The sequence below is a fragment of the Sturnira hondurensis genome, unplaced genomic scaffold (genome assembly GCF_014824575.4).
Source record: "Sturnira hondurensis isolate 20B ecotype Veracruz unplaced genomic scaffold, ASM1482457v3 Scaffold0023357, whole genome shotgun sequence".
Lineage (NCBI taxonomy): Eukaryota > Metazoa > Chordata > Mammalia > Chiroptera > Phyllostomidae > Sturnira > Sturnira hondurensis.
In genome coordinates, this window is record NW_028095988.1 from 11211771 (window position 1) to 11226905 (window position 15135).

The window sequence follows — 15135 nt, forward strand, 5'->3', positions numbered from 1 at the left end:
AGTTGTTACAGTTGTTCCCTTCTAGGACACTGCTTTCCTGGAACTGTGTCATTAAGCACTTCGTTAGAAATTGAACTGTTTGCTTCCACATTTATAATTTATAGCTGTTTTGATATACTTTGTGGTGAAAGGTAATACATGAAGTTTGTCTAGAAAGTATCCAGCCACACAAATGTGAAAAATAGAGACATTTGTTGAAGAAGATACGAGAAACACTGTGCATAGGACAATGACACCTCAGTCCCCTTAAAAGTCGGCACCTTGGGACCTCACTCAGTTCTCCCAGTCGCCATCAGCTGCCCTGTAATATTCTCCTGAATCTCATTGACAGTCTGAAATCTCATCTTTTTCAAAGGTGATTTTAGTTTTGGGAAAAGCCAGAAGTCACAGTGCTAAATCTGGCTTGTAGGAGGGCTGAGTCACCTGGGTGACTTGATGTTTTGCAAAAAACTCTGTAAAGATGTGATGCATGAGCAGGCACGTTGTTGTGATGAAGCTGCCAGTCACCACTTGCCCATAGCTGCGGCCTTCTGAATCATCCAAATAGTTTCTGCAGAGGAATGTTCAAGGTTAACACAAAATCTGATGGAGATTCATTGCTCTACTTGCTCAGTCATTTTGAATGTGATGGCCGCACAGTATACATGCTCACTCAATGGCATTTACCCACTGACTAGTACAGTGAAATTGTCGTTCACACATGCACATGCCAGTCTGCTCCCCTTAGCTGCCAGGTTACATCCATGTCTCGCAAACTGTTCTCATTATGTTAACAATGGCGGAACTCTTTCTGGACATCCTCTGTGCATCTCTCAGGCAATGTGAGCAGAGTGCAAAGCGGGGTGGTTTGTTTATATGCGTGTTTATAGGATATGGTATTCTCCACACTACCTTCACAAATATTCTCTCATTTTATTCTCTGATTGATTATCTCAGGGGTTCCAGTCCTCATTAGATGGAGAAATAGAAGCTCAGATTTGTAATGTGCTCAAGATCAGAGCTGACACAGTGCGGGTGGAACAGGTCTGCTGGTGAAAGCCTGGGCCTATTTCCAGGTAATCCCCACTACATCCCATTTCCATCTCAGGTGCTGCATAGAAGGAATAAGCAAGCTGTGTCGAGAATGCTGCTCTTTAATCTGAGCTGACCACTGAGATGAGGAGCGGTGCCACACAGATTTTCCAACTCGGCTGCACAGTAGAATCCCTCGGGGAGTGTAAAAATGAATCTCATTGTCCAGGGCACACCCCAGAGCAAGTGAGTGAAAATCACTGAGGGTGGCAGTTGTACTTTGCACAGCTGCCCAGGTGATTCTCACGGGCAGCCAGGTTGGGGAAGCACCGATCTGCATTCTTGCTCCCCAAAATGTAGTCCACTGACCGGTGGTACCGATAACACCTAGAACTTGGTGGAAAAGGAGACTCAAGCCCTACCCCAGACCCCACTAAAGCAGAATCTGTTTTAACAGGGTCCCCAGGGGATCCATGTGTGTGTGAAGGTTTGGGAAGCACTGGTTTAGAGCAGTGGTTCTCAGATTTTGGTGCACCTCCTAATTCCCTGGGAACTTGGTGAAAAGCTTGGGCTTCCGTGTTGATGATGAGCTCTCCAGGTAACTGACACACAGCTACGTTTCAGAATAGATCTAGATCAGGAGTGTGCAAGCTTTTTCTCCAGTACACGGGCATGCTTACACTCCAAAAGCAGGCTGTTAGTCACTGGGCCCTGGTTCGCCCTTCTCAGGGGTGCTAGTTCCCTAAAATTGTGATTGGTCCAGGTAGTTCTCTTTAAAACTTTTATATACAGATGTAGCTTTATTAGGAGGCTTCTGGATTATTTCTAGTCTACACTGATAACCAGGTATTTTGGATAAAAGAGATAGTGGGGCAGAGGCTAAATTCCCATTTACTGGGTTTGCTCTTGTGCCTGAGGTGAGCTGCCCAAGCCAGGGGCCGTCAGCAGGAAGCACTCACCTGTGCTGTGTCCTTTGCCACTTGCAACAGGGCAGAAGCTCCAGACTGCTTTTGGCGTCTTGAGTTTAACTTAGTTAAAAGCTCATTAGGAGGGACTTTTTTAAAGGTTTCTGTTGACTTCCTCAGTGGTTCTCAAGTCTATATACAGAAGAACTAGCCTGTGGAACTACTCCTTCGAGCTTAAAAAACGTGTATTACCCCCCACCCCTTGCCCTCTGATTCTTAGGTGTTTTCTTTTAGCTGAGGTAGCTAAAGATGTGGCAGATGAGAGGCACTGAACCAGGAGAGGCAAAATGGTCACTAGAGGCCTCTTCCTTTTTGGGGGCCCTTTCTTAATGCCACCTGCTGCGTTGTAATGATGCTGCTCCTTGGGGCTTCCACTCGGGCAGGCACACCACGTGGCATGTTGAGCAGGGGATTTGAGTACAATGGGAGAGAGAGCGAGGTATACTGTAGCGTTTCCTGTTGCCTCTAGCTCAACACGTTTATGGTGGGTTTATTTTTATTTTCTGTGCTCTTTTGTGGGGCCGGAAGCCATTTGTCACAAGCACTGTGCGTTCGTAGTCTGCTCTCTGCCATTCTTGGTGGTGGTGGCAGGCCCAGCCCTAAGCGCCTCCTGCCCACACATTTCCTGTCTCCATCACATGGAAATTATCTCCCGTGTTTTCTTTTCTTAGCAGCCTATACCTTTGGCCTCTTTGATCACATCTTTTCATGTTTGTGCTTCAAAACACTTGTAATGATGGTTGGGAAATACTTGGTGAGCTCCCAGAGACCTGCTCCCCAAGACCTGGTTTTGGAGGCTCAGCAAGCTGGCACTGGCGACTACTGGAGGCCGGGGAGCTTGTATGAACCCGGTGTGACGCTGCTGCCCTCCCAGCTTAGTGGCTTGCAGCTCTGGGCGTCTAGGCTGAAGTTTCAGTGTGATATAACTTTATACGTACCTTTCATTTTTTAAAATTTAACAGATACCCCAAAATGGGTTTCTCCTGTGGGGGAAAACAGCACTTCCCTGAACAGAGATTTTAGATGTGGAAAGAATAAAGGAGGAGGAAGCTTGTGAAGAACTAAATAAAATGATATTTTATTTACTTACACTGATTTAATAGGTGGGTCCAAGCTCATGCAAAACTTACGTCAACAGGATAAAAAAAGAGGTATTTTTAAGCCACCAGAGAGGCAGCCTGGTGATGCAGAAAGTACTTGCTTGATCTGAAGATGTTGATTTAAGGGCCTGTTCTGCCACTGACTTTGTTGACCCTTTGTTCTGTCTCTAAAATTTTGCAGATAATTAGACACCTAGGCACTGTGCCCTATAGCGCAGGGAAAATAAATGATAAGACGGCCCTCGCTGAACAGGGCAGTGTGCCAACAATGCGCTCCCCACGAGGCGTTAAGCGTCCTCCCATTCCTCGTGTTCCCGCTAACCCCGTGAGGTCCGGTGGTGGCATTTCTTCTCAGATGAGGAAATAGAAACTCAGTTTGCAAGTGTTAGGGTTTCAGTTTTATTTCCCTCTGATTCCAAAGCATTTGGATGAAGCGTTGAATGAAATAAAATAATAAACATGGGGATAATAATTCCTCACACAGTTGCCCCAGGGAAATGGAAGTGGACGTGCCCTGTTAACCTAAGTGCCCTGGCATGCCAGCACTCTCATGGCGGCCGTCAGCGTCGCGCCGGGTTCCGGGTTCGGGCTCCCTCGGAGCACATCCGGTTCTGCCCGCTTTCAGTGAAGGGCTCCGGTGGCCAGTGGCCGGCCTCGCCCTTTCCTGGAGGGGCGAGACCTCCCTAGGAGCCCCACGAGGGTCTGCTGTTCAGGTCTGCTCGGCCTTCCTAAATCCCTGGGGTGAACAATTTTGTTTTTAACTTTTTATTAATGGAATGTTCACACATGTGCGCGCACACACACGATGAGTAAAATAAACGTCCCGATATCCAACACTCAGCTTTACCAGTTACCAGTATTTTACCCCAATCTAGTTGTAGTGTATTAGGAAAAGAAATCTCTAGTGAGAGAGCTCCTTCTTTCTACCACACTATTTAGTTGAGAAGTGTTGGAGTGCCTCTTCTGTACGAGGTACTGAGAGATACAGAAGCGATCAGAACGGATACAGTGCCTCCCTTTTCTGAGCCTTAAATTCGAGTTGGGATGAGAGTCAAATTAGCGTGGGTAGAATCCTGTTGGAAAGAAACAGTGTGACAAGTGATCTTAAATGGGGATGGGGAGGGAGCTGCTTAGACACAGTCGTCAGGAAAGCCCTCTGAGAGGTGACTTTTAGGCTGCAGTCTGACAGCTGAGAAAGAGCCATGGGACCAGCAGCGGGAGTGTGTCTAGTGTTACTTAACTGCCCCTCATGCCAGACGATTGACTAGTGGAGTTCGTATGTATAAATAGTATTGCCCATGAGACTAGTCACATCACCAGCTTTTATGGAGGGAGTGCCACCTAATGTTCAGTGCTGCTTTGTCGTTTTCATCTGACCCTAAAGAGGGGTCAAGTAGGTGTAGCCACAGAAGAGGCCAGGGAGAATACCAGACATAGGTCTTGGGAGTATCCTGAGACCCCAGTCTGTTCATGCTTCCCCCTCTATGATGGTTGCTGGAACCATCTGGGACCTGGGTGTCCACAGTGCTTGGTGGAAAGCCAAGGGATCTGAGTCCAGTGCTAATGTGAGCCTAGTTCACTGTGAGCCGAGCAAACCTGTTCCTTCACTTGTGAAAGAGGGAGATAATCTCTGCCTACAGCTTAGGTTTACCAAGAAGGTCAAGAGAGGTTGCTCTGGTGGTGTGCGGGTGCAGGATGTTCATGCAGACTCTAGATTAGGATGTTACCCCATCCATGTCCTTGGTAAGTCACTGGAATAACTTGGGGTAGCAAGGGGAAGCAAGGGCACCCTATAGAGGCTGCTGAAAATAGTGTCTCAAAGTCTCCGCTGGAAGAAGTCCTTTTTCAGGTTCACCTGGTTTCTTCCCATCAAGGCTGGGAGCATGAAGTGGAGGCCAGTTGCTCACCGTCTTGTTCCTTCATCTGCTTAAATCCTCTTAACTCCTGTCAACCTTGTATCACACTTATATGCCCTCCTCTTAATATTTTACCTTTTTTTCTCCTCGGCTGAATGTTATGTGGGCGGTTCAGGGAAAGCACAGACAGGCCATCTCCTCTGCCTCTCGGCAGGTTTTGAAATGCTTTGAAAGGGAGGGATCGCTCCCCCAGATCCTACTGCCTCTTGAAGGGGAGCATGGCCACATTTCCAGAGCAAACGGACTAGGCTCCCCTCTTTCCAAAGGTGGTGAACCCCCACCCCAACCATGTATTGGCCTGAGAGAGGATGGCCGCCTAGAGAAGTTCCCCACTGGCCGGTGCTGCAGAGGTCTGGCTTCACGCTTTCTGACTGTATCCTGCCAGGGGTCGCGGGGGCCCTTTGGAAAGCAGAGGGGCCGACAGAGGGTGAGAAGGGAGATAAGAAGCCAGAGAGTTCAGGGATGAGGTAGTAAGGGCCCAGGGAGGCCTGGGGTGCTCTGGGGCCAGGAGTGCTGGCTTTTGTCAGAAACTTGGCCACAAGCTTGCCAGTGCCTCCCGGTTCTGTAACTGCCCTCCACCAACCTCTCCTGGAAACTCCTGGGGCCAAAGTGAAGGGAGCATGGCCCTTCACAATGGGAAACAATGCCAAGGAAACAGTGGCACATTGGTGGGCCTTGGAGCCCTAAGGCCACCTGGTGGGGCTGGTTTAGTTAAGGGGCAGCCACACTTTTTAATTCGTTGTGGTGGTCCAGCCCGACCCAGGCCAGCTGATGTGCACGCAGGACTGAAGTTCATCTTCCGGGCATTCCCTCACGATCTGCGTTTCAGTTTACTAGGCGCTTCAGACCCATTATTTCTCACAATCCCTTCCACAGTGCTGAGGTGGGCTACTTTTTCAATCTGTGTGATTGATGGAAAATTGGGACTCAGAAAAGTTGAAAGCCCTAAGAGAGAAGGCTAGTGAGGGGCAGTGAAGCTTACAGATAACAAATGGTTCTCTGGATTTCTGCCCCAGGACTCTCCCCCAAAATATAACAAAAATCTCCATCATGCAATTGCAGTCACTGATACTGCTCACTCCCAGGCCCTCACTGGAATGTTAGCTCCTTAAGGTGAGAAACTGTGTGTATTTAGAGGACATGGTCTCTACTGAGATATAATTTAAAATGCACGAATCTTAAGTGTCTAGTTTGACGCATTTTGACGTGTATATACTCAAGTAACCACCACCCAGATCACCGACACAGAACGTTCCACCACCTAGAAGGACCCATTGTGCCCCATTGAAGTTAATCCTTCTCCCCCAGAGGCAACAGGTTACTTTTGCCTGTTCTTGAACTTCATCTGTGTGAAGTTCATACAGAGTTCATACAGAGACTGCATCCCCGTCCGGAGCCTAGCCTGGCACGTGGCTGGTATGCATTGTGACAGGGAGCGTTTTCTTACTGCCCTGTGAGAGAGCATTGGCCCCACTGGGAGACTGAGGCTGTGGGTCTAGTGACCTGCCCAGGGCACAAGTCATAGAACGGGGTGAATCCTGGAGCCCAGCCCAGACTCTTTGATTCCGACTCTGCTTCCCCCAGGGAACATGGCTCCCAGTCCGTTCCTCAGCGCTCAGCGTGAGCGAACCTGGCAATCCTGGGCAGGTAGTGCCCCCTGCTGCCTACGGGGCTTGACGCAGACCCCTCCCTGCTCCGTGGGATATGACAGGATTAAACGGGCGGAAGTCCAGGGCAGTGACTGGCAAAAGACAGGGCCTGGCAGAATAAAGGCCACATGCCCTTGTCTTTTCCTAGGAAGAGAAAAGAGATTTCCTAATCTTTGGGGGTTTTCCACCCCCAGAATGAACAGACTAAGGGAAAAAGAGGCCTCTTTGGTGGAGCGCTGCTGCCCCCAGGTGGATGGCTAAGGACACTACCACAGTGCAGGAAGTCCCGCTCAGGCGTTTTGCGGGCGTTAGATTCTGGCCTCAGTTTTTAGGCCCCTTGCCTCCCGGTGTCCTGCGTTCCGGTATTCTGGTCTCTGAAAAGCAGACGTCAGTCCGGGCCGTTACTCATCACTCCAGCCTCGCCTGGAGCGGAGGCTTTCTCCGGAGAACCAGCCCCAGCTGTGTTTGTGGGAAAGCCGTGCCCCCCCCCCCCCCCCCACCTCCTGGGCGAAGGTGGGCTGGACGTAAGCGTTGAGGGCCTGTCCTGTATTAAGCAAGAGTTTAGATGAGGTCAAGGTTTGATCTCAGGGCTTGGTTCAGAGAGGGGTGCAGAAGTGGGGCAGGGCAGGTCTCCCGGCAGTGGGGTGCGCAGCTCCTCTCCGCCCGCTGGGGGCGGGGCTGCCACTCGGCGGAGGGGCTGGAGGGGGGAGGGGGCTTCCTGTCGCACCTGCGGTTGGCGGTGTAACGGCGCAGCCCGCCTGGCCTCGGCACGTGGCCTAGGGCGATGGTATCTCTAACTCAGTATTTTTAACTCCACTTTCCAGAGGATGTGGCTTTTGCGGGAGAGCTTCAAAGGGTGCCCTATTTGCCCCTCTTGGCAACGGTGACGTCATGGAAATGGAAGGGGCCGTCCCAAGCCCCCAAACACCTGGAGGGAAGTGGGAGACTTTTTTCCACTTCCTGTCCTACTTCTGGCTACTGACTCAATGTCTGACCCGTTTATTAATTTCAAAATGTAGCTCTACATGTGGCAGAGGAAACCACAGTCGTGTGTGTGTCTGGGCCAAGTGAAGCCTGCAAGTCAGGTGGCCTCACACGGAGGCCGAGCCCTGGGGTCCTGCAGTGTGGCCTCATCACCCAGGGTGCTTACTGACAGAACGACAGCCCTGGGTCTCCAGGCGGCTGGCTTTCCCCAGGCCCACGCAGTGCTCCTGGAGGCAGATTGAAGAGGGGTGTTCCGATAGGACAGGGAGAAAGAGAGGTGGGATGGTGAGAGGACCTTCAGCCCTGGACCTCGGCTGGTCCCACCCGGACGGAGCTCTGACTCCCTGAGGCCCTGCGTGCTTCCCCAGAATACCCACCCTCCCGGCTGCTCTGGATGAGCCTGCCTGGGCGCTGCACTGGCCCAGCGGCCATCACTGAGGTTTTACTTTTCCCAGTAGCTCTCGATAGCTTACTCTCAGCTCTTGGCAAAACTGTGAAAGAGAGGCTCCCCGGGCCACCCCCTCTTTTGATCCCACTTTCTGTTCTCTCTCTTTGACTTATTGATTCTAGAGAGAAGAATGGGGTGGGGAGAGAGATGCTGATTTGTTGTTCCACTTATTTATCATGCTGTCGCTGGCTGCTTCTTGTATGTGCCCTGACTTGGGGTCAAATTTGGGCCCATCAGGGCGACACTCTAATAATCTGAGCCATCTGGCAGGACGACTGTCCCTTCTCTTGTGCTCCCCGGGCCCCGGCTTTGCTCCCTCCCCAGTGCCCAACCACACTAATCATTGTTCATTCTTTCCCTGGTTAAGTGTATATTTAGCATGTGTTGCGTGCTGGGCATTGTGCTAGGTGTTGCAGACGCATGGACGACTAAAGCACACCTCCCATCCCAAGTGCGTGCGCACAGTCTGGTGGAATTTCTTGCTGAGATGTTACCTGACAACGAAGGCAATATCTGTAAAGGGCTTTATGTGTACCGCTAGGGGAGTTAAATTCTATTGGCAAACCAATACAATAAACGATCCTTTGAGACCCAGATGGCTGCCTCTCCAAGGCTGGGCGGAGGGTCTGAGGCCTCACTGAGGTCCTCCTGAAGCACGGCTTGCTTAGCCTGCCCTTCTCTTGACTGGCCTGTACTTCCAGCTGTGTGCGGAGGGCAGGTGTCTGGGTGAAGTGTCAGAGTGCCTTAGGCCTGTGTTCCTGAGAAGTCATTTGGTCCATTCTTCTGCCTCCAGGCTAGCCTGAGGATGAGCCTTTGGGGGCAGTAGCGTTTCTGACCAGAGAAACCCATTCTGTAACTGGCCTTGGTGACTCGTGTTCGGCTGGGGCAGCAGCCTCCCCTCCTCGGAGTGGGTCCCTGCTCACGGGGCCTGAGGCTGTTCATGGTGGGGCCTCTGTGGGGCCTCTGTGTGGCCTTGGTGGCCGTGTCTTCAGGTTTCCTCAGCAACCTCTCCCCTCCAGGCTGAACAATGCCTGGTCCCTACTGCACTGTGGGGGCTCTGCAGACCCTCCAAGTGGCAACAGGACCTCTTCCCCTGGGCCTCCTCACAAGGTTGTTTTAATTCTCCCGGACATCCTCGGTGAGGCCTGGGGCCAGATGTAAGAACAGAGTGGACTGATCTGAGTGGCATCTCTGAACCACCCCTCCACCCCCACCCCCCAGCACAGCCAGTCACTCCTGGCTTGCTTTTTGACTTGGCTTCAGACTAGAGGGAAAGTTCTTTCTGGGACGGAGGACCCCCTGGTTTGAGTTGGAAACTTCTCAGGGGTGCTGTGCTGAGCCTGATGTCCAGAGGGCCTCCTGCCTGCCTGAGGCCTTGTTGACCTCCACTTGGGCGGGACCTGGGTGGTCCTGGGTGGTTCTGGGTGGGTCACTGCCCTATCACTTCCTAGGTCCTCAGGTGGCCTTGGAGTTCGGGGACTGTGGGGCTGGCCGTCTGAGGGCCCTGGGCAGGCCCCGCTCTGTAGGCCCCCTTGGCCCCTGCAGTTTGGGCCCCTCCAGGGTTCTTGGAGGGGTCCATCTTTGTCCCTTTGACTGCCTTTCAGGGTCCCTGCCCCAAGCCCCTGGGTCCCCTTCAGACTCAGTATCTTTGCAACCAGCTCTCACCTCCCTGGCTACCAACTTGTCCCTCGCCTCCTGGTCTTCGTATACAGACCAAAGTGAAGTTTCACATTAGGAGGAGAACAAGACAAACTAGTCTGTCCTAAGTTTTTAAGGGTTGGTAAACACTTTGCTCTGTGAGCCCCCCCCCCCAGGGGCATTTTCAGTTAACGTGGGGAAGAGGACTAATTAAAGAAATCCCCCATGGTGGAGTCTCTGGCATCGTGTCAGACGGAGGAGGAGGCAGTTTTGTGTTCCTCACAGGCAGCTGATCCTGCGTTTGGGAGGGAGCTTCCTGTCCTCTGTGTGAGGGAGCCTCTGCGATGGGATTTCCACCGAGACCTTTCCTAGCAGTGATCTTTAAAGGGACTGGTATTTTGGCTGCTCAAGAAGCAGCTCGGAGAGAACTGGGGATTGTGACTCTGCTTGGCAGGGCTGGCCAGGACATGGACGGCGCCTCTGAGCTCCACAGCCGCCACCGGATCAGAGATGCATGGAGCTGGGGGCAGCCTCCAGGCCCAAGTGACCTTTATAGGTGGTGAAGCAGGAGCTTACGGAGGGGAGGGGTGTGCTAGGTCACCTACTGAGCAGGTGGCTCTGTCCCTGTGAAAAGAAGCAGGCCCGAGTGGTAGCTGGAAGGATTTGCACGTTTCTGACTGATGCAGTCTGAGACACGTGGGCGACCACAGAGGCGTTTGAGGACAGGCTGCCCTCTGACCCTTGGGAACTGGCAGTCACTAGGTTTCAGTGCTGATGGCAGTGATTGTGAGGGGGATGGCTGAGTGATCGCTGAGGGGTGTTCCTGTCAGCACCTGGGAGACGGGGAAAGGTACTTGGGCAGCGGGCAGCTCGGGAGGTTACCGGGGCCCCAGAGAACCCACCTCCCGTCCGCCAGGGTGGGCTTGAGTTGTCGCCTCTCCTTGGCCTGGTCCCTGGGCTGGAGGGCAGAGAGCTAATCCCCCTTTTCTTATCTTCTTGTCCAGGATGGTGGGAGTATAAAGTCTAGCTAGGGTCACTACCTCCTTCCCCAGCCCACCCCAGCCACTCCTGGACGGGACACCCTGTGGGGCTGGGCACTGGGTTGGGACCCAGTTGGTTAGTGGGCCCCAGCCGTGAGTGTGTGGGGTTATGTGCAATGCTTATTGGAATCCTGTCTGAAAGAAAAGACAAGGGAAATCCCTGGGGGGCAGGAGGCCGTGGGTGGCCTTTGAGGGATGTTGCTGTGTGGTCCCTGTCTGCCAGATTTCAGCTACAGGTCACTACCACCCATGCACACGGGCCTCCTGCTACAGTGGCCCGGCGGTGAGGCGTGAAAACGGAAGAGCAGGGACTCAAGCTTTTAAGTGGGTTTGCCTGGGCCCCGGCACTGCCTCCCAAGTGGCATTTTTTAGAGGTTATTCCAGGAAGAGGTTGACCTAAGCAGCTAGCTGAGTTATGCTCCCTGAATGTCATTGTGGGCTAATGTCTTGGTTCCCTTCTGCCCAGCTCACGACCAGCAGCAAGGCGAACGTGACCCCGACCACACCCAGTGAGACAGGAGCACAGTCTCGGCTCTTCCAGGTGACTTTAATGAAGCAGGGCAGTGGCAGACACGACACGGCTCACACACACAACACAGCAGGGCCTCGGTCAGGGGCAGTTTCCCCCACACCTTGGGGGAAAGGGAGACATGCATTTCTTCATGAATACTATTTTAAAAATATAAAAAAAATAAGCTCCTCACATTGTTCTCCAGGAGCCAAAACCTGAGAGAACCCCCCTGGTGATCCATTGCCCAGTGAGATGTCAGAGGCAGCCTCGGGAGGGGTGGGGGTGGGGGTCCCACAGCCAGTGGGGGCTGCGGCAACCCCTGCCTCCCCCCGGGGATGTTGGGGAAGTGGCAAGCAGCAATGAGGGGATGGCAGGAGTGGCAGCAGTGTTTGACAGGTCGGTAGCATCTTGATGGCAAATATCTGGTAGGATCCAGTTGGTGGTGTTGCCAGAGGGGCCACAGAGGCGAAGGGAGGCGTCTCCTCCTTGGAGGCCGAGAGTGCACCTCTCTGCTTGATGGAGAGGTGGGCGGCGAGGAGCAAGGGGCGAGGAGCAAGGGCTCTCACATTCTTGGTGACCTGGGATGAGGAAGAACAGAAGTCAGGCTGGATACTGAGGAGACAGACCCAGGACAGTTAGGGACGCGAGGGAGATGCCTCCACCTGTGGAGTCCTAGGGGTAAATGTGCCCTGGAGTTCTTTCTGATGGTGGTGGAATGAGATGCAGTTGCCAGCAGGTTGCCAGCAGGTTGCCCAGGGGCACCGGGGGAACGGGTATGGGGACTCTAGCCAGGACCAGGGTATAATGAGTGTGGTATCTTCTCAGTATGTCGGAGGCGTGGGACATGAGGGAAGGAGCTGGGAGCCCCAGCAGATTTTTCAGGGAAAGGGATTCACCAGAAGGCAGGACAGAGAGTCCAGAAGGAGGCATCAGTGTGAGTTGGGGTCCTGAATTTCTCTATTTTTTCACCCGTTAGTGTGTGTCTCTTGATGTTACTTAGCCTCAGTTTCTTCATGTCCAAAATGAGGATAATAGAAATTGTTCACACTTTGTGGAGGAGACTTGACCCGACTAAGGTGACTATTGTCACCCAGGGAGAGGATTGTGCTGTGCAAACATTGCAGGCCATTGTTATAAAGGGGGCCTCCCAACAGGGAAGAGTGGAGGAGTTTGGTATGCCCAGGCATATATGCAAACAAAGAAGACCCTGGGGGCAGGTTTGCTTCCAGAGCATGGGGACCTCCCAGACCCACACTCCCTGCGTCCTTCGGCCGGGGTGCCCACCCACCTCAGCTGGACCACAGCCGCAGCGTCATGAGCAGGTTGAAGCCGGCCACCTTCAGCAGCAGGATGCGGAATCCGATCACGGACAGGTTTTGGAAGTTCAGGTTTATGTCTGCAAAACCAAGAGGCCAACGCGGTTATAAGCATGCACACCTGAGGTCTGCACAGCACCCTATGACATTCCAAGGCTTTCCCCAAAGCAGGGTGGGGTGGGCTTCAGCATCTGGATCCCCCTCTCCCTTTGTACTTCTGTGCGCGTTTCTTGGGCTCAACAGTGCTTCATTTCAAAAGGAAAATGCCCACTGCACTTAGTCCCTGTTTTATTTCTGAGCTCCTCAGCAGATGGGGATGAGCGGGTGCTCAACACTTACTGCCGTCCCTTGGGTCTGGGCCCCTTAGTGAGAATCTAGTGGCTGAACCACAAGAGGGGAGACTCAAGCACAGCTCAAGTGGACATGAGTCTGGGCCCAGGGTCGGTGGTGAGTGGGGGCACCCTGGAGAGATAAGGGCACCACCGACATGAGTTCTGCTGCTTTTCTTGGAAGAAGGCAAAACCCCATGGCTATGGAGGGCACTGTCCTCAGGGCGACCTGGTTAGTTTAGGGCCATACGTAAGCTCGTAAGCTGGTAAGCTCGTGGAAGCCACCCACCCCCCGCCCCCTCTGCCCCTGGAAGCTCTTGTTGGCTCTCCTGGCAGTGGAATCATTGAAAGGAATAGCCATTGGCCGTGTAAAACTAGAGACTCAGAGATGACGAGAGGACCCTGGGGATTGAGGAATGACTGTGGGCAGCTGTGACCAGGGCTTGAACTGCTGTTCCTGCCTCTCTTGTAACTTCACTCCTAGACCCACCAATTCCCTCCCACCTGCCCTAGCCAGGCAGGGTTGCTGAGGGTTCATTGCTCCCCAAAGCCTGTGCAAAGCCAGGAGAGAGCCTTCTCTTACCTGTTTCAAAGCCTTTCTCTACTGACGTAACATCACAGGAAAATTCTAAAAGGAGAGAAAAAAGAAATTTTCTTAGAGTCTAGATTGTGCCGCCTCTCCCACTCCAGACCTCCTGCGGGCCAGGCCAGTGAGTGTCTGCGGCCTTCCAGCACTTCGTCGTGGAAGCATCTGCAGCGGACTTGTTGCGTAGGGGGCCCAGCTGGGGAGAGCCCCTGGCCCTGGCGCCGTGTCGTTCATTAACACACACTGGGTGTGCAAAGTTTGAGTTACGTGCCACAGGCCAAAAGGAGCCACGAGACACAGACCCTGCCCTTGGGCAGCTTCCTGGCTGTAGCCTGGTAAAGGCTAGAACACACACACAGTGACAAGTGCCATGAGGGGACGGACACTTTATGTGGTCCACAACGTTTCCAACTCTGCATCCTAAATGTGTTCCTTGGTTTTCTCCACCTTGGCACTGGTGAATGGCACTGTTGTTGACTCAGCTGCCCAGGCCTAAAACCCCGGCACCTCCCTTGACACCCTCTTCTCCTTCTCGTCCCTCCACGGTTCTGCCTTTGAGCCTCAACCAGTGTTGGCCACCCACTGCCCTGTGGCTGCCCTGGGCCGGCCCCCCTCCTCTCTCTGCTGTGTTGGCTTCCTTCCAGCTCCCTCTCTTGCCCTGCAGTCCATCCAGTCTCCACGTAGCAGAGTACTCTTTTAAAAAGTAGATTAGATGTCACTTCCCTGCCTAAAGCCAGATGATGGCTTCTCGCTGTAATTAGAAAAGTAGCTGCCCTCTCAGGACCTGGGGGGCCCTGTGATCTGGGCCTTGCCTACTTCTTCCCTCTCATTTCCTACTGCTCTTCCTCTTCTCACCAAGCCCCTGACTCAGGCCTCCATAGGGAGGCAGGGGGGCCAGGAGGAGGGATCTTGAAGGAGGGCATTAGGATGGGGCCTGGAAGAACAGTGAGGGGCAATCAGCTCAAGCAGATTGAGGTGGGGAGGTGGGGCTCAGGGTGGGTGAGGCTGAGAGCCTGTGCCCTCTCCCGCCACCTTCTCCCCGTCTCTCTCTGCCCAGGACATTCTGTGGCCTGCCGGGACGGGACCTGCTGGTGCTCAGTAAGCGAGGGTTAGGGGGCTTTGCTGACAATTGGTGAGGCCGAAGCCACCAGTCACCACAGCATCTCCGTGCCAGGCCTCTGGCAGTGAAGAGACTCAGCTTGCAGAGGCGCCGAGGCTGCACTCACCTGAGCTGGGGTAGAAGGTCTCGTTGAAGTTGTCTTTGCATCCAAAATCAGCGCTGTCGCTCCAGAGCAGGGCCCCATAGCTCTTGGAAAGTGTGTACTTCATGTCCAGCACTGTGCTTTCTGAGCTGAATGCTGAGGAACCCACGGCTTGGGGAACATTGGTGTTAGAATCAAAATCGGTGAATAGGCAGATGGAAGTTCTGCTAGATTTAGGGCTTCTCAGCTGGTACACGGCAGGGTCAGGGTTCTTGACATCTGTGGACCAAACGGAGCTGGGTTAGGAGATGTTCATTTTCCTCCTCGCCCCAACCCAGGCCTGAGTTCAGATGCCAGCGATGGGCAAGAGCAGAGCTCTGTGGGGCTGGCGAGTCGTACTCTTAGGCTCTAGATGGGAAAGAATATTCTAGAAACTGGCT

At 53.2% G+C, this 15135-nt stretch overlaps 1 gene segment (V, D, J or C); it reads right to left on the bottom strand.

Moving 5' to 3' along the window:
* Positions 1 to 11288: 11288 nt before the first annotated feature.
* LOC118980917 (T cell receptor alpha chain MC.7.G5-like) overlaps positions 11289 to 15135 on the bottom strand; it is a 248334-nt gene continuing 244487 nt past the window's right edge. The window contains 4 exon segments of the C gene segment in view: positions 11289 to 11840; positions 12551 to 12658; positions 13491 to 13535; positions 14720 to 14974. Of these exon segments, the coding sequence occupies positions 12552 to 12658; positions 13491 to 13535; positions 14720 to 14974 (407 nt within the window).